Genomic DNA, 25,272 nt, shown 5'->3' on the forward strand with positions numbered 1-25,272 from the left:
TGGGATCACTACCTTGAGTGGATTCCACTTTGTTTATGGCCACAGATTAACACCAGGTAATAGGGAGAAGCTGGGTATGCCATCTCCACGAATGAACATGCCTTTCATACTCGAACAGCCTGCTATTAGTATATTCTAACCAGTTCAATACACAACCAATACTTAGCACAGCAGTTATCTCTCTAAAATGTAGGACATTGCTCTTCCTTTCCCTCTGTGATTGCTAACTACCAATGATGGTGGGCGCGAATACCTACATTGTAAAGGCAAACATACAGAATCTTTGATACTAGATGGCCACGTTCTTAGCAGCTGATTGGGTATTGTGTTTTGCTTGTGTTAATATTTGGAAGTTCCATATTCTGGACCCATCTTTTCTACAGTGAAGGTTTGCAACAAAAAAGCAAAGATGCAAATTGAATGATACTAAACATGGGCCTGGAGGAGCAAGGAGAAGCTTGAAATAGTCACATGGAAGGTGTACAACAAAGACACCAAGGATCACTACCCAAATGTGATTAAAATCTCTTAATGCTTCTGACATACACGGAAAATGTTCAAACCTCACTAGCATTTATGTGAATCTGGATTCAATTCAATTTGCTGCTGAATGTATATCTATGCAATATTGTCTAAGTTAGAATCCACTGGCTGTATTACATAAAGGGCCCCGGGGCCACAATGGGCATGTGGGCCCACTTTCTGCAGCCCCAGAGCACTTTGATGTTACAGTAGGGGTCACAGATACTTATATGCCCAGCGCAAACTGGGTGGAGCTCTGCACAGGGGAGGTTGCGCCCTTTCTATGATTGTTCACTAGGTGATTTTAGAGTTCTTGCCAACAGCATTTATTACAATTCAACATGCGTTCTCAGCATCAGCCAGTTCCCTGCAGCAGTGGGTTCTTCTTCTGCCAGCGCTAGAAGGTCTCACTTGAATTCCCAATTTTAGAGCAGAGCGCTACCAGACACCGAGAATGACTGCTCCAGTAAGTGTTTTATTCATGCTCATGCGTTGCATGATGAAGTCAACCAATGTTCAGTTTGTTTGTTCGTTACTGCAATAAAACGTAAAACACGATGAAGAAACTCACATGTTTGTCTGTGCCCCTGTGTTGCGCAAAGATAGGTTAAAATGCCATGCACAACAAATGGAAGATTACACACCTCCTAGCCTTGATACTCTTTGTTGGAATAGTTGAAATGCAAATGTAACCATGGCATACTGTGAACCTCAGAAGGTTTCTTTTTAGATGACAGTGTTTAAGAGATTGAAAAATGTATGAGAAATGTATGCAAAGCGACTAATCATCCCATGTGAGAATGTGGCTTTCTACAACCTTTCTTTAAAGACTTAAAGAATGAGAGTCCTGGATCATCCTTTTTATTTATTAATTTGTAATGTATTGTCTTATATGACGTGGGCACCTACCAAAATAAGTTTCAATTTCAAAGTGCTGCATAATCAAAGCAGAGATTTACATTAAATTTGTCACATCAAGCCAAGTAAATAAAGAGCAGGTCTGCAGCCTGAAGGGCTAAATAGCATTGTGGATAAAAGTGAAACAAAGACAGAAACAGTCACAGCTACTAGCATCTGCCATTGAGAAGAAGTAGTTTATCTGAGAACTACTTTCACCATTAAGGCAAAATACACAGATATAAATCAAAGTATCAACATAGCAGAGCAATGGAAGTTGGGGTGACCACTTCACTTCAGGTCGGTACTGTTTCCAGTCTTGGACTTTTGTGTGATAGCCTAATGATTTGTAGGCAAAACCTTCAGGTCTGGAGATAGTGTTCATAATGACCCTTAGGTAGGTGGTCACCTTAACAGAAGTTCCACCCCTGGGGGCTTTGTTAATCCACATGAAATTGATATATGGAATCTACGCAGGGTTTTAAGCCCTATCCGACGAATGTCGGTGACACTCTAGAATCAATGGTGTCCCACCCCTGGAAATACTGGCAATCCAAAAGGAAGCAATGTACATAGTTGAGACAGGAAGGACTGATGCGCTACACCAGGAGGCACTGTATGGCCACCGGTAAAAAAATAGTAGGATGGAATTCCCATTGTGGTGGTGGGTCAAAGAGATGATTCAACAGTTTTATATTATTAAGGAAGGTCCTGCTCTCGGGAGAGGTGCGGTCTAGCAATGCCCGTAGTAGGCAAGTATTAGGACATGTGAGGAGAGAAGTAGTAGAAGATGAGAACAAAGATCTGGGCAAAAGGACAGGAATTCTGGCCCATGGCTATTTTGTGCCCACACAGGCCATTACAGAGAAAATGCCTCATGAAGATGTCCTGAGTCTGGACTCCTGGGATCGATGCTCAAGGAGGAGGGGATGAAGAAAAGGATGCGAGGCCCACGGAGGATGCTAGTGATGCATGTTAGGTCTCCAATCAGTATTAGTCAAGGGCATGGAGGTCAAGCAGGCCAAAGCCAGCTTTCTAGAAAGCTCCCTGCTGGCAGCGGCCAATAAATCCCAGGCCTTATTTAAGATCGTAAAGGACCTGGCTCACCCCGGATGTACTAAAAACACCATTCCGGCCTCACAAGATCTTTGCGATCAACTAGCACTAGCCTTTGAGGAGAAGATCACCAGCATTTTAAACAACCTCCCTTCTTCAACTGGGAGTACTTCACATGATTCCATCTTGTCCGAGAATGAGAAGGAGCGCACTACATCGGCAGAGCTAAACACGTTCCCGCTTCCATCGTTTGAGGACTTTTGTTCATTGGCTGACGGGGTGTCCTCTGGTTCTCCTTTGGACCCTTTACCACCCAGATTCTGGAAACACTGTCGTGATGAGCTGTTTCCACCACTGTTTCTTACATGCTGTCAGTCGCTCACCACGGCACGGGTACCAGACTGTTGGAAATTGGCGGTGGTTTCCCCCACTGCTAAAAAAGGAGAACCTGGATCCTACATGTCCAGCTAATTTTAGGCCCATCTCCCTCCTGCCATTTCCCATCAAGATCCTAGAGAAACTGGCCACAAAACACCTATCCAACTTTCTCGAGCAGAACGACCGCTTGGATGTGGCTCAGTTTGGGTTTCGACCGGCACACGGGACAGAGTCAGCTTTGGTGTCCGTTCTAGACGATCTTCGGACGCGGGCCGACATGGGCCAGGCAACCTTTCTAGTGCTGCTTGACATGTCGGCCGCGTTCGACACGGTCAACCATGTGACTTTGATCAGGAGACTGTCAGAGGCGGGGGTGTCTGGGTCGGCCCTTGAATGGTTGGTATCTTATCTTGAGCAAAGACACCAGGTAGTTGCACTACCACCCTACCAATCTAACATCAAGAGGGTAGGCCAGGGAGTTCCCCAGGGCTCGGCCATCAGCCCCATTCTTTTCAACCTGTACCTCCAGCCGTTAATCACACTGATCAAGTCCTTTGGCATCACGGTCACTAATTATGCTGACGACACCCAGCTTATCTTCTCGCTCGAGGGTAAGGGGGGGGGTCACAGGAGCTGTTCCATAATTGCATGAGGGCCACGGCAGTCTGGTTAGGAAATAATTCTCTTCAATTTAACTGCTCGAAAACAGAGGTCCTACACTGCTCCTTGGATCGGGCTCCCAGACCCCTTCCCCATGGTTTCTGGCCGCCTGACTTCCGGGGCGCAAATCTGCCGGCTGATTCAGTTCGGAATCTGGGGGTGATATTCAGCTCCGATTTACAACTGGGCACCGCAGTAAACAAGACTGTGGCTACGTGCATGGGTCTACTTGGATCCCTGAGAAAGATCTTACCTTTACTTCCAGCACCGGTTAGACCAGAAGTAGTGCGGAGCATTATCCTCAGTCGTTTGGACTATTGCAACGCACTGCTTCTGGGGGCTCCAACTACCGTGCTCGGGAAACTTCAGAACTGTGCCGCTAAGTTAGCGCTCTCACGGCGCCGCTCGGACTCCTCTACTAAGGCACTCAGGGACCTTCACTGGCTCCCAATTTTCCAGCGAGTGAACTTCAAGGCTCTCTGTATTGTTTTTAAGGCTCTGTATCATCAAGGCCCGGCCCCTTTACAAGATCTATTCTCTTGGTATACCCCCGTAAGATCTCTTCGGTCGGCCTCGGCCTTTCTGGTGGTGGTACCTAGGTTTCGGAGGACCAGGATGGGAGGTCGTTCCTTCAGGACGGCTGCGGCGCGACTATGGAACTCCTTACCATTGAGCCTTAGGAGCCTGGAAGCCTTTTCCATCTTTAAAAAGGAGTTAAAAACTCACCTGTTTCCTAGGACAATGTAGTAAGAGTAGAAGCTGGTAATATCTCGCTCTGTGTCAGAAACGGATGTATGACGTTATAACGCATACTTTTACTCCGCAGACCATTACAACGCGACTTTTACTCCGCATACCGTTACAACGCATAGCGCCTTGGGGGGCTGGATAGTGGTAAGTATAATTTACTATTCTAACTCCAGTCCCCGTGGACCCTAGGGAAGGTGTTGGATAGTAAATTATACTTATTCCCTATCCTAGAGCGCCCCCCAGCGCAATGCGTTGTAATGGTATGCGGAGTAATGGTCGCGTTGTAATGGGTCTGCGGAGTAAAAGATCCGTTGTAACGGGTGTATACCGTCAGAAACAGTCGTAGCACCAGGATGCCCGGTGGGTGACAGTGATAGCGCTTTATAAGAACGCCTATACATACATACATACATACAAATAAGGACCTGTGGTAGTTTGGAGGGAAAAGTAGATGCCTGCATACACTCTTGCTACAAACATTTACAGTTGCTCTTTCGTCTAATAAAATACAAAAGAGTGCACCAAGTGTCTTCACATTCCTACTATACTGCCATCTGGTGCTACGAAACAATATGTGAAATTCCCAAATGACAAACGAGAATTGCATTAAGAAAGCTGTATGATAGTTCATGGTTTACCATGTTGAAATCACTTGTGGCTCCAAGTTGGGAAGGCAGAGCAGAGGCTTTGGAGCATTTTAAAATGAGTGTTCTGCCTTATCATCTATTCTGTTAAATAATAACAGCCCCACGCCAAAGGAATGTCCTCAATGAGGAAGTCGGTGATGCAGGGTGTGTATCCAATCAGAGAAAGCCTCAGGCCTTATTGTGTCTTGATGCTAGAGAAGATTGGAGAGATCATCCACTGGTCTCCTCTTTAATCTCAAGGGGTGGCCTGCTCTGATCTCCTTTACACAGGTTCTAGCTGGTTTTAATTTGTAATGCAGTAGCTTCGACCAGGGGTGATGCCTACTGTTCTTCACTTCTAAACTAAATCCAGTGGCCCGAAGCAAATAGGGCTCTTTGTGTGTATTTGATAAAATGAATGGGAAATATTCACAAGTGTTATGTGAAGGGTTCCTGAAATAATGATTGTGTACATTGGAACAAGGGTGCGCATGAAATGGCATTGGAACAAGGGTGCGCTCGAGATGGCTTGCAGTTGCATTTCTTGCACAAGCTGTGAAGGTAACCCTAGGTTGATGCTCAAACTCTGGTTGCATGAAACATTGTGCACAAGATGGAAGAGAGCTCTTGCCCACATAGAAACAACAAAGATTGATACCCAAATCATCTACCTCCTACTAGGTTTGTTAATGAAACACATCAGTCAACAATTCCCCCTTTTCGTTTTTGCTACGAATGTCACCAAAGTATAACCGACATTGTACAGATCGAAAATCCAAATGTGTGTTTTGCCTCAAGCTTTAAAGCACAGATGTTTACGCTAAACATGGTATGACATAGAGTAATTGGAAATTTAAAGACTGCACTGCTCATTGCTGTCCTACCCCATGCATTGAAAATGGCGAAGTACTCCATTGATCCTGGTGTGATTTGGCTTGCATTTAAAAACTCATCCTCTCTGGGACCCTCCCTCCTTTCAACATTACATATGTCAATTAGACCCCGCCCCTCTCTTGTCCACAAGTCCTGCCAACACCATGCCTTCCATCAACAGTGTAACTCAAGCTCAGACCATACTGCACAGGTGGACACTCCTTCCATAGCATTTTATTGTAAGACTAGGCCTCCTCACTCAATTGGCCCATCTCCTAAACTATGACTTCTTCCTATATAACTTTGCCTCCTTCCTACAGCACCAGGCCTTCCCTTGCGTCGTCATGCCGACTCCCTGGACCACCATGCCTCCTCCTGCATATCCATACTAAACAGTTCATGCATCCTTCCTGAACCAGCATGGCTCCTCCCTGCAACAATATGTCTCCTTTCTATAGGGCCATCCCTCATACCAGCTTCATCATGCAGCCTCCTGATAGCATCCTTATAGCACCAGGCTTCCTTTTACATCATCATGCCACATCACTAAAACACTATATTCCCTCTCTATTTTACCATGTTTATTTCATACATCACAATGCCTCTTTCTTACACCATCACTCCTTCCTGAACCACCAGTCCTATTAAGATGTCCCCTGCTTAGTCAAGCTTCTTAAAATAAGCCACACCTTGTCAAGTAAACTCTGACACAAAGAATCGCCTTTCTTCCCAAGGCAGGGAGTGCTCTCTAAATAATTGCTTATTCCTACACACACAGGAAAGTCACTGACTATTGGGAATAAACACCGTCCACGTCCTCTGGCCTATGTCAGGCCACGAAACAATGTAATATACTTAAATATTAAATATAACGTTAGAAAGATAATGAATTATTTTAAAAAATAATAAACCAGCCATGTTCTTTCAAAAAAAATTGTGAACACATTCTAAATAACAAATGTATGGTAAAATACTTAATTAATATTCACATGCTAAAGGTCGCACCAAGCAGAGAAACTGGCAGGAAATGCACACAAACGGACTGCAGGTTTGCTAACACACGATGCATTGCAACCTTTATACATGCTATAACCATTTACCACAATGCTGTATAAGGCGGTCTTTCTATTTGCTGGGTTTAGAAGCATCATATGGAAAAAAGAAATCTTACACAACTTTTGCTAATAATAATAATCTATATTAAATGTATTATTTGCTCATTGTTGCAATTCAACAAAGATGTTTATTTTTTCCTGTTTTCATCATAAAACAGGTGTGTCTGTCAAACCTTACAAAGTCAAAAGTGCTTTTGACATCAGTTCCACCTTATCCTTTTTGATAACGCGTCCACCAAATTACATTCGGTGTCCCACAAATCAAAATGCCAATCGTACGCCTCATTTCAAGTTTCACAGGATAGGAAATGGCAGAAAACACATTAAGTCATGGTGCTAGATAGCAATTTGAAGGTTGCACACTGCTTGTTAGCGTCTTACCTGTTGCATTAGAGAGGGCGAGGGACTCCATTGATCCGCGCGGCGTCTGTTCCGTAGGAGTGAGTTCCTCAGGGAACTTAAGCACATTGATTGGAAGCCTGGTTTGACACTTCTGAGTGGACAGGCTTTGCGACTCATCGTATGAAGGAGCCCGGATGTTGGTCCTGGACTCATTAAAGCTCTTGCTGGACATCTCTCCATAACTTTCCTGTTGCCTCATTCTTCCCTGGTAATAATCATCCCTGCTGTCTTGGGCATAACCCTCACTGTGCCCCATCATCGCTGTTGACAAACTTCTCTTTGGATTGCTAAAATGCTTTGCCCACATATCTGATGAGGTCCCGGACACCTGTCCTGGGCTGTAGGAAGTCCTTATATTACACTGGCTGAGAAGCTGCAACGGGCTCTGCGACTGGCTGCGCTCCATTTTGTTCCCATAACGGTACAGTTCGTCTCTGCTCCGCCACAAATGTTCTCTGTTTAAGCTTGGATTTTGACTAGACACACTGAGCAGGTCCATCTGCAGCGAGAGTGGATCCACATCTGCAGAAAGTCTATTGGAGGTCACGTGGAGCTGATTCATCTTGCTCTCCTCTGGTTTTCCTTTGTTTTTGCCAATTTTGGCACTTCGGCGCGATTCCTTCGCTCTGGCATTCTGAAAAGCGGAGTCTGAGGAATCCGAGCCATTGGGGTCCTCGCCAGCACTGCAGGACCTAGAGCAAAAAATCTGCCCCTGCTTCGGGAGGAAGGGCCGCCCCAAAAGTGACTTCTTGCAGTGGGCACAACAGAAGCAGGTCTCTGTGGCATGCCAGTGCTGCCCGTCGTAGGTCATCTGACCCTGGTCAATGCCTTTGAAAGACAAAATAGGTGGACAGTGTAAGCATCATGACTGGGAGGAAAGTTGCAATGCAAAAATCTGTGTTAGATCAAATTTTTATTTTAGCTTAAAATGTCATTGCTATTTAAAAAAATAAATTACGAACAACAATAACATCTGACCCTGGGCAATGCCTTTGAAAGACAAAATAGGTGAACAGTGTAAGCATCAAGACTTGGAGGAAAATTGCAATGCAGAAATCTGAGTTGGATCACATTTTTTTACGTTTAAAATGTCATTGCTATTTAAGAAAATAAATTACGAACTAGAATAACATACTCAGAGAGAGAAAATTGCATTTTTGATCGCTGGTTCTCCCAATGTATTCCACATTAGCAAATGCAAAACAAATTATCCTAAAACTCATTTAGGAAGTGAAATAGATTTTTGATTTTAGATTATTTGAACATGAGCATAAGATAGATCAGCCAAGAGTCATTTTTGAAACAATACTAGCAATTAATTTTCTTGGGTGAAAATGTGAAATAATTTAAAAGCATACGTTCTAGTGATTTTCTGGTGTGTAGTCTTTTTGAACCTGCGCCAACTACACTGGGCAGCAGAGAGCTCAAAGTGAAGACTCTTGGCATGTACGCTTAGGAAAGCATTTTAATCAAAAGCAGTTCTGAAAACAACACTTCTCAGAGTACTACACTCTTAGCGAAGGGGCAGCTGGAGGGGAAGCATTACAGGCAAAAAGAAAGCTCGAAGCGATGTTAAACTCGTGAAACATTTCTGGCAACGTAACAAAATAAAATCAACAAAAAAATAATAATTGATACGTTAAATGTAATCATCTGAAAGCCACCCGCTGCATCTGATTTGCTGCCTTTTTGATTGAGTTATATTAACACATGAATTGTTTATTGTCTCGCGCAGTTCTGTTCCTAAGAACATAAAGATGGATTAATTACATCAGTTTTGTCGAGGTCACGTGCGCTGAAAGGAGGGCAGAATTAACAGTGCACATAAAGAGAGAAATAATGACATTTTCTGTCTTTATTATTACTCTTATTGGCGCTGTGTGTCTTTTGCTCAAAGGAGTACTGAATCTTTTCAATTACAGTGAGTTGTGCCTATGTAATTCCAACGACCGGTTAGAGCTTTAACCCTTGGACACCATTATGAGTAATTTCTGAATGGATTGCCAATTTTAGTACGTTCTGCTCTAAAACTGACTTAACACCCTTAATATTACAAGGACCTACTGCCACATATCTTTACAGGCATATGTAACAGCTGCAAGCATGCCTAGTTGTGCTGATGATTTAGGAATACATCACCAGCTGTAACTGGCTGCATATCTGGCAGACTTCCACAATCTCACCCCCAAAACCATTTATAGTCCTCAGAGGGGATCAGGTAGAGAGGTACATTTTATCATCTTTTTCAAAGAACCCATACTACCTAAAGCAAAAAGAATGAGCAGTCGAACAACCAAGGCATGTTTTAAAGGCCTGCATAGTAAAAGCAGGCTGCCTCCGCGGGCATCATTCGCCCCACTCCACTGCACTTGCGATGAACAGGACCAGAAGAGGACTATCGAGGAAGGTTGAAGAACACAACTGGTACAGCAGGCAGAGAGAGGGAAAAGAACTGCGCAAATAGCGGAGATTCTGTTTCTAATTTAGTTTTTTTTATCTATAATTTTTACTTCAACTGAAATTTTTAAAAAGTGAATTTCAACATTTTTTTAATCTACCTTGTGGCTTTTTTAATGAATCAATACATCAGTCTTAACATACCTTTAACTACAGTTATGAGGTTAAAGTGACGTGACAGTTAGGTGAAAACGTTAGTTTAAATATAACATTTTAAACTAACACAAACACTGACATTCACCAGTTAAAGTTATTTTTTAAAGTGAAAAAAGTAACAGATCAGACTGCTATTTCACGGCTCACTGTTGAAGGAGAGCCTGAATAAAATATAATAAATAGGAGGCCTCTACACTTCTAAGAATCCGACTTTACAACACTGTTTCACAAGGATATCAACTGGCTCTTTTTTCAAGAATAGATAGATGCATTACTATGATTTCAAGACTGGCACCATTTAGTTGCATTAGGGATGATTTAATCCACTGCCATCCAGGAGCCAGCTAGCCCTAATGAGCTGATTAATTCCCCAGTCTTGATAATGGAAATGATTTTTCAGGTTGCTCCCCTTCCCAAAACGGTATCCAGTCCTGATGAAGACCTGCTTTTGAGGCTTAGAGTGGCCCAATCCCCTACTACCTGCCGGGTCGAAACACCGGCATTCCATGCAGCCTGAATTGTAATTTGTTTTCGCATAGGGGCAATTATGAATGATACAATTACCCCTGTGTAGATGAAACTGTACTTATATGCTGGTTAATAAGTATACACAACCAGGCTACTGTGCATATATTATGATACATGTAATTGGTCTAATTCCTCTCTTTCCAGTCTAATATACTTCATGTACGAGACCCGATTTTCTGAGCACCCTTCATACATTTCTTTAGAGCAACCATAAAATGTATATAATGTATTTATACGGGGTGTTTTTCAAAATATAGAAAAATGTATACATGTAAATGCGTTGTCTTTGTGTGTGATGTTAAACTTATAGCAATATTAAGAACTCTCCCTTGCTGTCAGAAACAATACCTAACCCCATCTTGGAGTTATACGGGTGGGTTATGAAAAATAATTAGGCTAAGATTATTCATTAACCTTTATCCGCTTGGTGGATCTCATCGAGTGGACCACTGTTGTTGAGTATCATTAATTACCCTGGTCCTTCTGATTATTTTAGGGTAACTCCATTGTATGTCATGGATGGTTCATCCTGAGAAGGATGGAAGGGAAGAGCTAACACTTACACCTGGAAGCACTGTGTTTTGCCCCACACAAAGGGTTGAATACCCCACCAGAAAGGAGTCTGCAGCCAGGGCAGAAAAAAGGGATCCCTTAGAACTCTCTCTACTTCAAAGGCTTGACTGGGTATAAGTATTGGACCTCTAACATCACCAAATCAGAAAACTTCTGGAACTGAGGACATTCTGCTAGGAAGGACTGCTGTTCTGTAGGAGGGACTGCCACTTTCCTGAACTGCTTTATTGTGTTGGCCGCTGCCTGATGCTTCTAGCCTAGGAGTGAGAAGGACTGGATTTGCATCTTTAAATACCAGAATCTAAATACTCTCCAAGGGCTTGTTGGCTTTCCTCCTGTTTCTGAAGTCTCAAGGATTTCAAAGACTACACCTTCAATTCAGCACTTGGACTTTACTTGTTGAAAGTCTTATTCTGCCAAATGGTGCCAATCCAGTCCCGGGCCCTTAGAAGAGAGTTTAAAGTGCTGCATCTGCCAGAAACTGCACATCAAAGCTGTTGCGCCGATCGGATCCGGCGCAGCTGATTCTGAAAGATCGAGATTTACACATTACCGCTGTTGCAGAGACCAGATCGGTGCATCATATTTGGAACTGCTGCGTCAACTCCAGAACCACCGCTTCAGAAACAACGCATCACAGCCACTGTGTGGAGATCGACACATTGCCGCTCCAGAATGGGCTAACCCGGCGTATCACATTTGGAACTGCCACACTCAGAACCAGCACTTTGCGAAATGGAACTGATGCATCACCGTAGTTGCATGGAGAAACTTTGGCGACTAGGATTAAGATACTTTTGTTCTGCAGGCCCTGTGCTCCATCACGGGCAGCCTGAACTCTTGGCTTTGTCCATGTTCCAGCACGACCAATTAGCTCTGTGAACGCTATTTGTTTCTAAGCACGGTTTTTGCATTTTATCTTTAAAAATTGATATATTAACTTCTAATGATTAAACGTTTGCCATTTTGAACTTATATTCATACAAATGTTGGCTATTTGCCTAAACCTGTGTGAAATCTTTTTGTGGTGTTTTCACCGTTTTACTGTGGTTGTATTGAACAAATACTCAACACTTTGCCTTCTAAGTTAGGCCTGCCAGCTCAGTGCCAAGCTACCAGACGGTGAGCAAGGGATAAATTATGGTGAATGACTCACTTCCCCTCACTAGGACTGTGGTTCCTGTTTGGAGAGGGTGCATCTGTCCACCAGAAACCAATTTCTAACAAAAGCCATATATACCTCAGCTCCGTCAAGGAAAGTTGGTGAATTTTCTGTCAAGCAGGGGTCGAAAAAAGGGGGGTGGTCACAAACTGCGTTTTACCCAGCAGAGATATTGCAAACATTGTTGAAAAAGCTTGCTTTTTGTGATTTGATGAATAAATGTGTTCAGTCATTTTTAAATAATTAAGGTTAAAAACATTGTATATTTCACACAGGAGAGGATCCGCAGACCCAACAGATCTTGAGATAAGATCGGATTGGCTGCAACCACATCAATAAAGGTAGATAAGACTTTTTGTAGGAAAGTTTTGTGAAGATTCAGAGAGGTAGGGTGCCCATAGGGCAGCCAAGCACTGCACGCAGCCCCATTCTGCGCACTGCCACAGGTTGTGCATATTGAGGGGTGGGTGCCAGTTGGAGGTTGAGTGCAGGGCCTGGATAACTTAATTTACGTTTTAAAAACAGAGAAATTCACAGAAAAAATAATGGTTAACGTTACGTTATAGTTAGGAATTGCCATTATATCTCATCTTACAATGAAAAAAAACCTTAGACATTCATTGAATACCCCAAAAGTTAAAGGGAAGTTATAGCTAGGTGAAAGTGTCTATTAAAGCATATTGTTTTAAACTAACAGCACCACTGAATTTCACCAGTTATAGTTATTTCAAGTAACTATAACTCATTCCTTAAAGTAACTATAACTAACGCCCATGCCATGCACTGCTAATTACTTTCCATAGTACATCACTTATGACATGTTCTATGACATCATTGATAACATCACTGCAACATCTGAAATAACATAATAGATGACAACACAATGCAAGGTGCGAGGGCAAGTTATAGTTACTTTAGGGTACAAGACCTCAATGAATGGTGTATTCATCTCAGAATTATCCTTTTTTACCAGTAATGACTGGACTAACCCTATTTTTATCTGTCTTGATAGAAAGATTTACCAACATGACAGAGCATTTACAAGTAAGACACAAAGCAACTCCTTGCAGCACCCTGCATCAAGGTATAAGTATAAGGGCAATTAAGAACCATAATCATTGGATTCTTTGATTCCGGTATTTATCATCTGTATTTATGAGCCTACCTCTTATTTTACTAGTCTGATTTGCTTGGCTTTAGTTAGTGAACAGAGATTCTACACACTATCTGATATTGTCTTGACCCTGGTTTTCTCAGCTGTTTTTTCCCTTATTAGAGTATACCATTTTTTCATTGCATTACTCAGAAGCATTCTCATTTTTGCAGGTATAAGCTCCTGGTTTCACACCGGAATTGCGCTGCAGTTGATCCAATGTTATTTTAGGACACGGGGTGCTTTCAAACCCCATTAGTTTTACACCTTGCATCAATTACACAGGCAGTGAATCTGGAAGGTGGTTAAAGCATTTGTGCATTCCATTAACATTAATTTCACATTAGTGTTCCCTTTTGCTTGAATCAGATCCATTCTTCGTAGGTGGGCAGCACTGCCGCTTAAATATACTGCAGCCTGAACGTACGTCTTCTTGCAGTGTTGTTCACAACAAAATGCACTGTTACCTTGGCAACTGCCACATCATATGGTATTTATAGCACCTCCGAACTACAGAGCTGCTTCTTCTACATTAGTGATATCTTCCCTGGCAACAATTTGTTCATCCAATAGGACACAATCAGCATAGATGTGAAAATACACCCAAAGTCAAGAAAATAACCGATTAGATATTTAAAGCCATTACATGACGCAAAAACAGTTAGTGCTCGTTTGCACACCTGTCTCTGAGATGACCTGACTTTCTCCTGAGAAAGCATCTAAAAGATTCAACACATTAAAAAAAACATATTTATATATATATTTATACTTATATTTATATATATATAGAATGATAAAGCCTGCTGTGTAGGCGAAACGCGTCTCTCTTTTACTGCGGGGTCGAGGGAGACCTAAATATAATAAACTAGCCTCATACATGCCAATCATGTGTACGTGCCATTTTCTCCTCGGAGGTGGATGGAGTACTGGGATATATATATATATATATATATGTTTCCTTTTTAAACTTTAGGGTTTAGAGTATCTTTACAGTCTGTGCTTTAAGTTCAAGGCTGCCTCTATCGAAACATTTCTACTGCTGTGTTCTCTTTCACTGCTTGCCTGGAGCACCTGTGTTTGGAAGACTAATGCATTGTGGCTGCATTATAAAGAATGCAAGTACTTCTAGATCTCTTACTTAAAGGTAATCTGGTGCTAGGTGTTCATTTATAAGAAAGGGTTCACATCTAGAAGGGTACATTCTTCCTACATGCATGGTCCTGGTCTGGCAGGGTAATATTAATTAACTTCTTACGTAGTATGTGTAGGAAGCTGGCTCTTTGTATAGTGCACTAACACGAACTACACTGTGCAGAGAGTCAGTGATTCCCCAATAGGTATGCAGAAGTAAAATTGGATAATTTTAATGCTCTTTTTGTGGTTGTATGGGCAAGAAGTTAGGTTTATCAGAGGGTAGTGCTAAGCATGTGTTCTCACATGCAGACACAATAAATGAGACACACACTCGAGAATAAATCCTAGACCAATTTGTAAAGTATTTTATGTATTTTTAGAGACCAAGAATACAGTTCTAAGGTAAGTACTGTTTGAGTTATGATTTTAAAGAGTTTGGAAAAGATATCACACTTGTGCACAATTAAGCACCATAGAAATCAAATGGGAAGAAATAGAAAATTGCATATAAATTAAAGCAATGGTTTCACAAAGTTCACCTTCCTGTTGTAGGTCAATGTTGAGACCAGGTCCAAAAATCCAGCAGGAGAAATTCAGGAGCGTCCTGGATTCGTAGGGTGCCACTTGAAAATGCACTGCACACAGATAGGAGGTCACAAGAGCCTGGAGAGGGAGCACAGCTGGTTGGGAAGTTCTGGGGCCAGTGGAGCCGAGTACCGAGCGAACAGGTCAGCCCGGCGTCAAGTGTCTTTAGGGTCCTCGTGGACAGGAGCAGGCAACTTGAAGAGGTGATCGTGGGACAACTGGGTCACTCAGGAAGTGGGTCTCGGGTATATTGACAACCCACGACGGGTGCTTGCTTCTGGTGCTTTGGGAGTCCGGTATGGACTCTTCTTGGTTTTTCCCGTTGCAGGTCAGGTACCCTGGGGATTGGTACACCGTGGCTCCGGCAGGTACTGGAGCCTCCAATCTTGGTGGAGAGGCAATCTGACCCTCCAAAGCTGTTATATATCTTATTACTTTGGTGCTGCTTCAAGGTTATTAGGGAGCAGCAAGTCAACTAACTGGGCTTCACGGGATCAGAGCCTGTGGTGTGTAGGGGAGTGAAACCTTCACTCCAAATGAGCTTCTCAGTGATTTCTTGAAGGCTGGAGGTGCTACGGAGTTCTTGGAGTCCTTTCAGGTTTCAGGATGACACAGTAGCAGCGATTGTCGAGTCCTTTTTGCAGCTGGTGGCATTTGGCACCTTTTCTTTCTGCAGCAGGGTTTCTGTTCTCGCGTAGCATGTCTTCTTTTGGCCTGGTCTTCTTTGGTTCAACGAATCTGAGGTTCAGGTCTCAGGGAGCTACCTAAATACTGAATTTAGGGGTGTTACAAGGAGAGACCTATAATAGCTAATGGGCTCTAGTGACCACTTCCTGTGGGAAGAGGCACAACCCGAGCCCTGATTGGAGGTTTTCGCACCATCTCAAGATGGTGGAATTTCAGGAGAGGGGTTCACCTAATCTCCCCAGCCGTATGGGTGGTGCAGCTGTGGGGGGAACCTCCTCCTCATCTAACTAATTTCCCCACCTTTCCTCCCGTCAAAAGTGAGGCAGAAAAGGAGCCTTGGCATCCCCCACTATCTAGGGGTTCCTTGGTTGGATTTCAAAGGTGGCATTGCCTTTGAAGCTTCCTGCCCTGGAAGGCCATCCTGTCCTGGATGAGGGGTGAAAAATCCCAACCCTGAGCCAGTATTGTGTCTGTCCTCTGAGAGCACTGGCTCTCACCCCATGAGGTCAGAAACACGTCTGGCAGTGGCAGGCTGGGAAAACTGGCCAGGGACCCCCTAGTGTTTGGTTAGGTTTCAGTGGACCCTCTAAAAGGCTCTCCTGTGTGAATGTATCAATAAATCCAACACTGGCATCAGTGAGGGTTTAGTAAGACAAGATGCTTGGAACGAAACAGCTTAGAAATAAGTGAAGACATCATAGAGCTAGGAAACTCATGTTGACAAGAATCTAGCCCATGGACCCTTAATAACTTCCCTGTTCACTTACAACATCAAGGAATAGTCTGGATACTATAGGGGCATATCTCCTCATGCTGATATGCCCACACATAGGATATAGTGCGCCCTTCCTTAGGGCTAAAGGCCTGCAGAACGGGTGACATCAATATCTAATGTAGTGCATGGGGATGTGTGGCACACATGGCTGTGTGCCATGTCAACTCTCTTGATTTTCCTGCAGCAAGACACACAGCCTGCAATGTTAGAATACATAGCCTTGGTGAGGGGGCCTTGGGGTGGCACAACCAGTGCTGCAGTGTCAGATGACCCTCTTCAGTACCCAATGCCCTAGCTACTAGAGGTACCACTTACTAGGCACTTACAGGAGTAGCTGAAGTTGTGCCAATCATGGTCCAGTATTTTGGGAAAGAGATATGGCACTGAGAAACTGGTTAGAAGGGACCCATTGCACTTACAGTTCGAAATCACATCAGCCAAAAAGTGGGTGCCAACCATGCAAAAAGAGGCACTTTCCTAGAGTATCTGAAACCACATGCTTGGACCTTGTAGTACTTGAAATAGTCTCTTTTTGAACAGCACAGTCAGCTCTTTTCTGCGAAATGTTGCAAGCCAAATGCTGTTTTTTTGAGTCAACAATATGGTAAAACAACAACAAAACTGTACTAGTCTGATATGGTGTGCAGGTGAAGGGTAGGATGTTGCAGAGTTGGGGTTCCAATATTCAAAGCGACATAGAGCTTTCCTCAACCACGTTAACTTAAATAACTAAAGAATGAAAGACTGTTTTCTCTCTGCTGCTCAGTCCAAAGAACATATCAACTTATGAATCTAAAACACGGTTGTCTGGCTTGGTGCGAATCTCACTTTGAACCCCGCAGTAGACCACCTTTTGAAACTGAGGTAAGTAATCATTGTATTCCTCAGCATTGAAACCCTTCATCATGGGGGCAGGATTCAAACGCAAACAGGATTATAGTAACTAACTCTACCTGGACCTGAATGAAATAACTATTTTACATACAAGAGATTACGCACACAATGCTGGCGCCAGAGGGCTCCTTAGAAGGTTGCACCGTGTGCATTTTACAAACATGGATGTACAGTGAATACAGTTAAAGTGCAGAGTTAATAATAAATATCCTCGAAGTGTACTTAAACACATTTTTATCCAATCCGATAGGTATATGAAAGACAAACCTCTGCTGCCAATGTGTATTAAATCTTGATATCCATTAAGAACAGTTTTATTATAACCCTTGAGGTTCTAATTGACCATTATTATTATTATTATTATTAATATTATTATTAATTGACCAGGAGATGAGGCAAAAGCTTCTTCATCCCGGCGGGTCACCTAGGAATAGCCTACCTTTCTAAATTTGTGTGCAAACTAACACATGAAAAATTCAGATTGACCCTGAAACTCACCTGTGGGAATTACTGAAGGCAAGCGTTCACTGTGTATAGAGATGCTTTAGTACAGTGTACTATATAATTGTGGTAATCTACATAGAAAATCTGATTTTATTGATGCACTTCAATATTTATTAACAACAGGAATTACATTGTGGAAAAAAGACAAATTACTAGGACAAAAATAACAATATACTGTGTTTCTGTAAAATATCAAAACCGAAAAACATTTTGTAACTGCTCCTAAAAGAACTACAGGTGGACCTTGTAGAAAAGCCTAAACATTTCATCAACAACATTACTCATGCAGATTATAAATAAATTGCAAGACTAAAACTGCGACTAAAGTCAGAAATTAATTGATGCAAGAAATGTTGAAAGTCTGATAGCTCCTTTGTAGAAGGAATATTAGACATTTGATATAAGTTAATGTGTGTATTCAAGAACAGCTGTTGAAAAACAAAGTGAAGTAGTTTGCATCTGAGACACACTTAACCTTCCACTAAAGAGTGGCCAATAATCACAAAGATTTCAAGAGACAACAATCACTCCCACCTCAGCAACTGACAGACACTCACAGTTCACTAATTCAGGCATTCTTAAGGGTTTAGGGACCAGATCAAAGGATTGTCTCGATGAAGGGTGGATCTTATCTGTTAATTCTTGATAAGAGGTTTTAGAATCCTAGATTTTCAGATCAAAAGGTTGCAGTTGAAAAGGCAGCTGATGATACCTTTGTTGTATCTCCTTACCTATATGCTGTGCACAAGTATCACAGTACTCTGCATATAATGACTCAAAACAATTGCAGCAGTAGGGTCTTCCTTCCTTCATGATGTATCTCTGGCCCCCGAGCACAGTTTCACATTCAAAACAGCAAAAGTGTTTCATATGCCAGTGTCTCCCTTCAGCCTCCGTACATTCATCTGCAAAAATGATCTGGAAAAAAGGGAAAATTAAGTCCATTAGTAGGGATGAGAGATACAGAAGATGTAGAGAGCCTACAAGTGCCATTTACAAAGAGAATAAGGAAAATCAAAGCAAGTGGTTAGAAGTGCTTGCAGGTTCTCGCTTCAGTTTTACATGACATTGATGAGTCTCCAGCCAATCAGAAGGTGTCATTGTGCAAGAAAGAGGGCCAATAAGTTGTCATGTAAATGCCAGCTTCAACTTTCTTCTATTTCATGTGGGGTTAGATGGAAATGGGATTCTTATGTTTATCCAGCAAAGGACTTTAAAATGAGGTATACTATTGTATTAGAGCAGATATACTCCAGTCTGACCAGTTCAACTAATGAAGTCTTAAACACCACACCCAATGACTGGAGATGGATAAACCTTTCTTGGAAGAGCTGTTTTCTGTACAAATATGAAACAATTAAAACCTACATGAGCACTGGCAAAATACATTTTGCATGAGTGGCTCTGTTGATGGGTGAATGGACGAATGTGATAATGAGACAATGGTTCATTGAATGGGTGAAAGTGAGAGCATGGGCAGATAACTGAGTGATTGACATAGTGTGGGATGACTGGGTGAGCAAGTACATGGGGCGATGAGTGGCTCAGTAAACAGAAGTAAGGAGGAATGTATTGAAGATACGGTTGCATGAATGCGTTCATTTATGGAATGGTCTATGGGTGGATTAGTGTTAATAGATAAAAGAGTGAATAGGTGGATGAGTGGGTGGTAAAACTGATGAATATGTACATGGGTGGATGGATTAATTGGACTAGTTAAAAGTGTCACATCCTGGAACATGATTTAGCATCAACAGGGCAAGATGTAAGGGTCATCTATTCTTCTTAATCCAGGCTAAGAATTGTGCTAGGGCATGAGGCTCATTTGATGGCATCATGCCAAGGATGTCTGTATTGAACCAAAGGGCTACCACATTATGTCAGTAACAACATTATGCTAGTGATTGGTATCAATTATCCATGGATGCCCACATTAAGCCAAGAATTTCCAACATGATACCACCTAGTCAATAAACAACAGGCCAGTCATGGTGGCCTATTGCGTGCATTATCATGTATGAAAGGTAGGGCCTTGCCTTGCTGCATAAGCACTAGCGTTATGATGCAGGGGTTCCAAAAAATGAAATCACCCAAAAAGTGACACTCAATTCAAAAGCATGGTACTGACAATATAATATTAAATCAACCCTTGCAGGAAATGGTGAAATACATATTTCTTCTATAAATTTCTTGATGATGTGCATGTATTTGATCATGTTTATCACATGACAAAAATGTTCAATTAAATAAAAAAGGGTAGCAAATCAATAAAAAAGTGATCATTGGCAGCAAACAGGTACTTTGGGTGCCTCACACATTGGTACACACATATCAAGATATTTCTTCAATGAGTAATCAGTGCTGATGCTTTTAATACATATTGTATTTGACAAATACTTCCATTGTTATCTTTATCCTTTGTTTAACTTATTTTGTGTTCTAAGGGAATTGGGCTTATTTTGAAAGGTCTTGCACTTTCAAGGGTGGTAGTGTTTGTTTTTGATTTCAGACCTGACAACACAGAACAAAGCTTCTACCCTGGCACAGGCCCCAGTGCACAACATTTGCAACATTACCATTATTTAAAATTCGCTATAACTTACAAATGACCATTATCTACACCTGGCAGATATTTCCACCTAACATTTACTTTCACTGCTTAGACATACTATTCTTACTCCTAGCAATATTTGGAAACAGAAGCCATCTTGATGTAATGGTCAAGTTGAAATAATGGGCAGTGGATCCAATGGTGAGGTTGAAGCAATAGCCATCCCAGTTGTGGCCATGTATTGTCATGAAAGGTACCATATCACAGAAATCTTGGCTCAGGAATGTAGTAGTTCTACACGCAGACAGGCAAAAGCAAACTACAATACATATTTTTAGTTGTAACTCACCACCATCTGTTTAGCAAGGCTGAAAACATACATTGTTGGTCGGCGTGCACAAAACAAACTCATTTGCCAAACCACTAATTCCAACAAACTCCAAACTAACAAACAATACATCCAAAACCAAACTTTACACAACCCATAATTATTTAAACAAACTCATAGCATAATCAAACATGTAATAAATCCAATATTAAAGGCCATGTCAGTTCAACCAATTTTAATAATTTGTATGCGTATTTGGTAGCACACGCGATATGGAGCCTTTTAATAAGAAACAATTGAAAAAGTGATTTATATTTAAGTAAACAACAGGTGCAGATGTTGCTTAGTTAATAGTCATATATATACATAATGCCAAAGTTGTTTGACCCATCTGAGGCAGATTACCATTGGGTAACATGCTGGTTTCATGCTCTAAACCCATGAATTATCTTGGGTAGCATACTATATAATGCTCTGAAACCATTAGAGATTATAAAAGTAAACCCAACACCCACATTAATATTATTTTTGGGAAATACATTTAATGAATCATTATATTTCCAGTAATAACAATGTAGTGATTTGTGATGTACTTTACTAAATCAATGACTGGGTGTTGTAAAGACAAGCTTGTATTACAATGCAAGTGTTCTGCAGATATCATGACTCAGGGGAGGCTGGTACAGTTCACATGTTTCTCATTATAGCAACATAAAATATATATTAATAATGGAGCTACTACAAATTGGAATCTAGACACAGCACTATGCATTGCAAAGTATGTATTCAAAGCTACTGTTGTACTTTGTTCAACCAATGCTATAACTCCTTCACAGTGACAGTGATTGCAAAACACCAGAACAATACACCTCCTTCTTGGAAGATGTCCACAACATAACCCTAAACCGTCAGAAATTATCTACCAAGGTCATCAAAATAGGGACTTTAACATTGAAATAAAAGTCAACTCGCAAGCCTCCAGTACCTTAGAAAAATGGAGCTCTTGGACATCCAACTGATTAATTCTAGCCTGCATGAGGCGGGGCATTTGCCTGACCTAGCCCTCTCTTGCAATGTGCATTTTAGCAATCCAGAGATGATTACATTCCAACTTGCTTCATATTTAAGTGAATGGAAGTTGTTGCTTTGCTTCTTCTTCCCGTCTATGGTAACTGCATAGTTTTATAACTTTACCTCTGTCCCTTTAATATTATTGTTTCTTCCATTTCTTATTTTATACATAAATTGTTACCACCTAGCTATTGGTTTGCCTCGATGTAGGCTCTTATTTAGAGTTTGTTGGATGGGTTGATTAGTCATTATGGCCTACGGCACTTGTAATAATGTGGATGGGGTATACGTCACCTATTGACAGAAATCCCGCCCGTCAAACTCATTTTTTGTTCTCTCCACTTTTACTTACTTATGTATTGAAGTTTTGTTCACCAGTACAATGCCTCCATTCTGTCACTTCGGAGTACTCAATACAATGAAAGATTGAGGAGCTGAACCAGAGTGGATAGCGTGAGGAGCAATCGCTCATCCGGTATAATTAAATCACCAAGAAGCTGCAGCAGAATTTCAATTGAAACCAAGACTAAATATTTCTACTCTCAGGAGTTTTCTAAATGTTAATGTTAATGTTAGGCACACTTTTAGAGCGCACGGCTACCCCAGAGGGTGTCCCGGCGCTTTAGCAAAGATGCCCCTAAAAACAGAAAAACCAAAAGGTAAACAAACTGCAGAAACGCGGGTTACTAGGTGAAAAACAAAGTCTTCAGCTCCTTCCTGAAGGCCAAAAGATTATTTGCTTTCCGAAGGGAAAGAGGGAGTGCATTCCACAGGCAAGCTGTTACGTGTTGGAAGGAGCGACCTCCCATCCGCACACGTTTGACCACAGGCACCTCCATTTTGGCCAGGTCCGCCGACCGCAGAGACCTCCGTGGCACATAGAAAGCAGTGCGCTTCCTCAGATAGAAAGGGCCGGTCGCATGGAGAGCTTTAAACGCCAATGTGAGGAGTTTAAATTTAATTCTCTCCGCGATTGGTAGCCAGTGAAGCCTGGCTAGGAGCACTGAGGCTCTTGCTCTCCTCGGCAGGCCATAGATGGCTCTGGCCGCCGAATTCTGTATGACCTGCAACCTAGATAACAAATATTTAGGTAGGCCCGCGAAGAGCGCATTTGCATAGTCCAGGCGTGATCCCACCAACGCCTGAACTATATTCCTGCGGTACTGCAAAGAGAGCAGGGGCAAAAATTTTCTAAGCATCTTGAGGATGCTGAAGCATTTCCCTGCAAGTCCCAGGATGTGGGGACGAAAAGACAGATCAACGTCGAACACCACTCCGAGATTTTTTACCTGAGCTGATGGAGCCTCAGGGGGGGAACATGTCCTGGGGCCACCACGACTTCCAGTCCGAGTCTGGGGCACAGCCAAAGAAGAGCAGCTCAGACTTGTCTGAGTTGCATTTCAGGCTGTGCCGCTGGAACCACGCAAAGACTGCGCTCAGACAGTCCTTAATTCTGCCGCCGTTGAAGACCTCACCCTTCCTGCAAGTGAACAAAAGCTGGGTGTCATCAGCGTATGAGATGACCCGGGCCCCGAACGCCTCCGCTACCTCCGCTAGAGGGGCCATGTAAATGTTGAAAATGGTGGGGCTCAAGATAGATCCTTGAGGCACCCCCACCTCCAGCGCAGGCATTTCCGCCGAGAACGGCGGAGCCCAGATCACCTGTCGGCGGTCGGCAAGAAAGGATTGAAACCAGTCCAACACCGTCCCTCGCAGACCAATCTCCCTGAGTCTTGAGAGAAGGCCTGCGTGTGGGACGGTGTCGAACGCCGCCGAAAGGTCCAACATGACCAACATCGCCCGTCCCCCCTGATCGAGTATCTCCCTGATGGTGTCCGTGACCTCTACCAGAGCGGTCTCCGTGCTATAATTTGCACGAAAGCCGGACTGGGAGTCATGCAACAAATTGTTGTTTTCAATAAAGGTGGAAAGAGTGAGCTGAACATGTTTTTCCAACACCTTCGCCAGAGCAGGGAGGAGGGAGATCGGACGATAGTTAGCCCATTGCAGGGGGTCTAACAGAGGCTTCTTAATCAACGGCAGGATAAGTGCATGTTTCCACTGTCGTGGGACAACCCCCGAGCTCAATGAAAGATTCAGCAGGGGGTTCAGCAAGCTGTTCAACGCTGGGGCCACCCTGCCCAGGCATTGCGCCGGACAGGCGTCCAGTGGCGAGCCAGATTTCAGTCGGGATAGCAACTCCAGCGACGTTTCGCAGGGCAGCTGAGGAAAAACAGATAATGTGGGCCCAGAGTCATCCCTACAGGGGTCTAAAAAGGCGTCAGCCATACGGGAGTCCACCGATGGAAAGGTGGCCTGAATCTTTAGGATTTTGGTCACAAAAAAATCGGCCAACTGTTTAATCCATTCCTCCGTATGTGAGTGAACAGGAGTGGCTACCACTGGGTTCACAAACTCCTTCACAACTCTAAAGAGTTCTCGGCTGACATTATCAGCCTTGTCGATTCTCTGTTCAAGATAACTCTTTTTTTCTGAGGCAATCTGTTTATAATACGCTTTTATCGCGTCTCTGTATTTCGTTTTCTCCACCGGCTCATAATTGCGCCGCCAGCGCCTTTCCAGCTTCTTACATTCTTGACGCATTATGCGAAGAGTGGAGGAAAACCAAGGGGCAGAGTTAAGATCAGGGGCGGTTTTAGCAGCCCTCAAAGGGGCCAGCTCCTCGAATCTTGCCTGCATCCAATTCTGGACCAGGATTAAATCGGCTTCCAGATCCCCGGTCAGTTGGCACGGGTATTGGCCAAGAGCATCAGAGAGCATTTCAGCTGTCACAAGATGGAAGGCTCTGGACTGCCGGAACCCTACCTTAAAAGCCCTTTGGCTAGCTTTAGAATCAAGAATTAAGGCAAAGTTTAGCAGATAGTGATCTGACCACAGGACCGGGAGTGGAGGGGACGCCTCAATAGGCCTAGAGGAAAATATGACATCCAACGTGTGGCCTTTCACATGAGTGGGGCTGTGAATAAAAGGGGCTAGCCCTAACATCGCCGTGATATCACGAAGTTTGTCGGCATCAGCGTCAGTAAGACAATCCATATGAAAGTTTAGATCGCCTAGTAGCATGCAATGCGCCGAGCGCATGCATGGTACAGAAAGGGCCGACTGCAAATCCTCAAAAAAGGACCCAATAGGACCAGGAGGTCTGTAGAGGAGAATGCCAGTACAGGTCTGGGACGCCGATACGTGGAGCGTAAAACCTAAGGCTTCACAGCCGGCAATGTTGTCGACCGCAAAGGAGGAACAAACGAAAGCCTTGTCCACTATAAGGGCCACCCCGCCACCTCTTCCCTCCGTTCTATCCCTCCTTAAAATGGTATAGTTGGGCGGAACGGCACAGGCAATATCAGGTTCCGAACCCACTCCCAACCAAGTCTCAGTTAAAAATAAGCAGGAGATCTTGGACTGCGTGAGATG

General features: G+C 42.9%; 1 protein-coding gene across 2 annotated transcripts in view; it reads right to left on the bottom strand.

The window, feature by feature from the left end:
- The window catches only part of PRICKLE2 (prickle planar cell polarity protein 2), a 257,614-nt gene that overhangs the window by 121,292 nt on the left and 111,050 nt on the right, over positions 1-25,272 (bottom strand). For both annotated transcript variants that reach the window (XM_078661544.1, XM_078661545.1), the window contains 2 exons: positions 18,619-18,805; positions 7,259-8,107 (listed from right to left, as the gene is read on the bottom strand). In XM_078661544.1, the coding sequence (XP_078517670.1) occupies positions 7,259-8,107; positions 18,619-18,805 (1,036 nt within the window). The remainder of the gene's footprint in view (positions 1-7,258; positions 8,108-18,618; positions 18,806-25,272) is intronic.

The sequence above is a fragment of the Lissotriton helveticus genome, chromosome 9, assembly GCF_964261635.1.
Source record: "Lissotriton helveticus chromosome 9, aLisHel1.1, whole genome shotgun sequence".
Taxonomy (NCBI): Eukaryota; Metazoa; Chordata; class Amphibia; order Caudata; family Salamandridae; genus Lissotriton; species Lissotriton helveticus.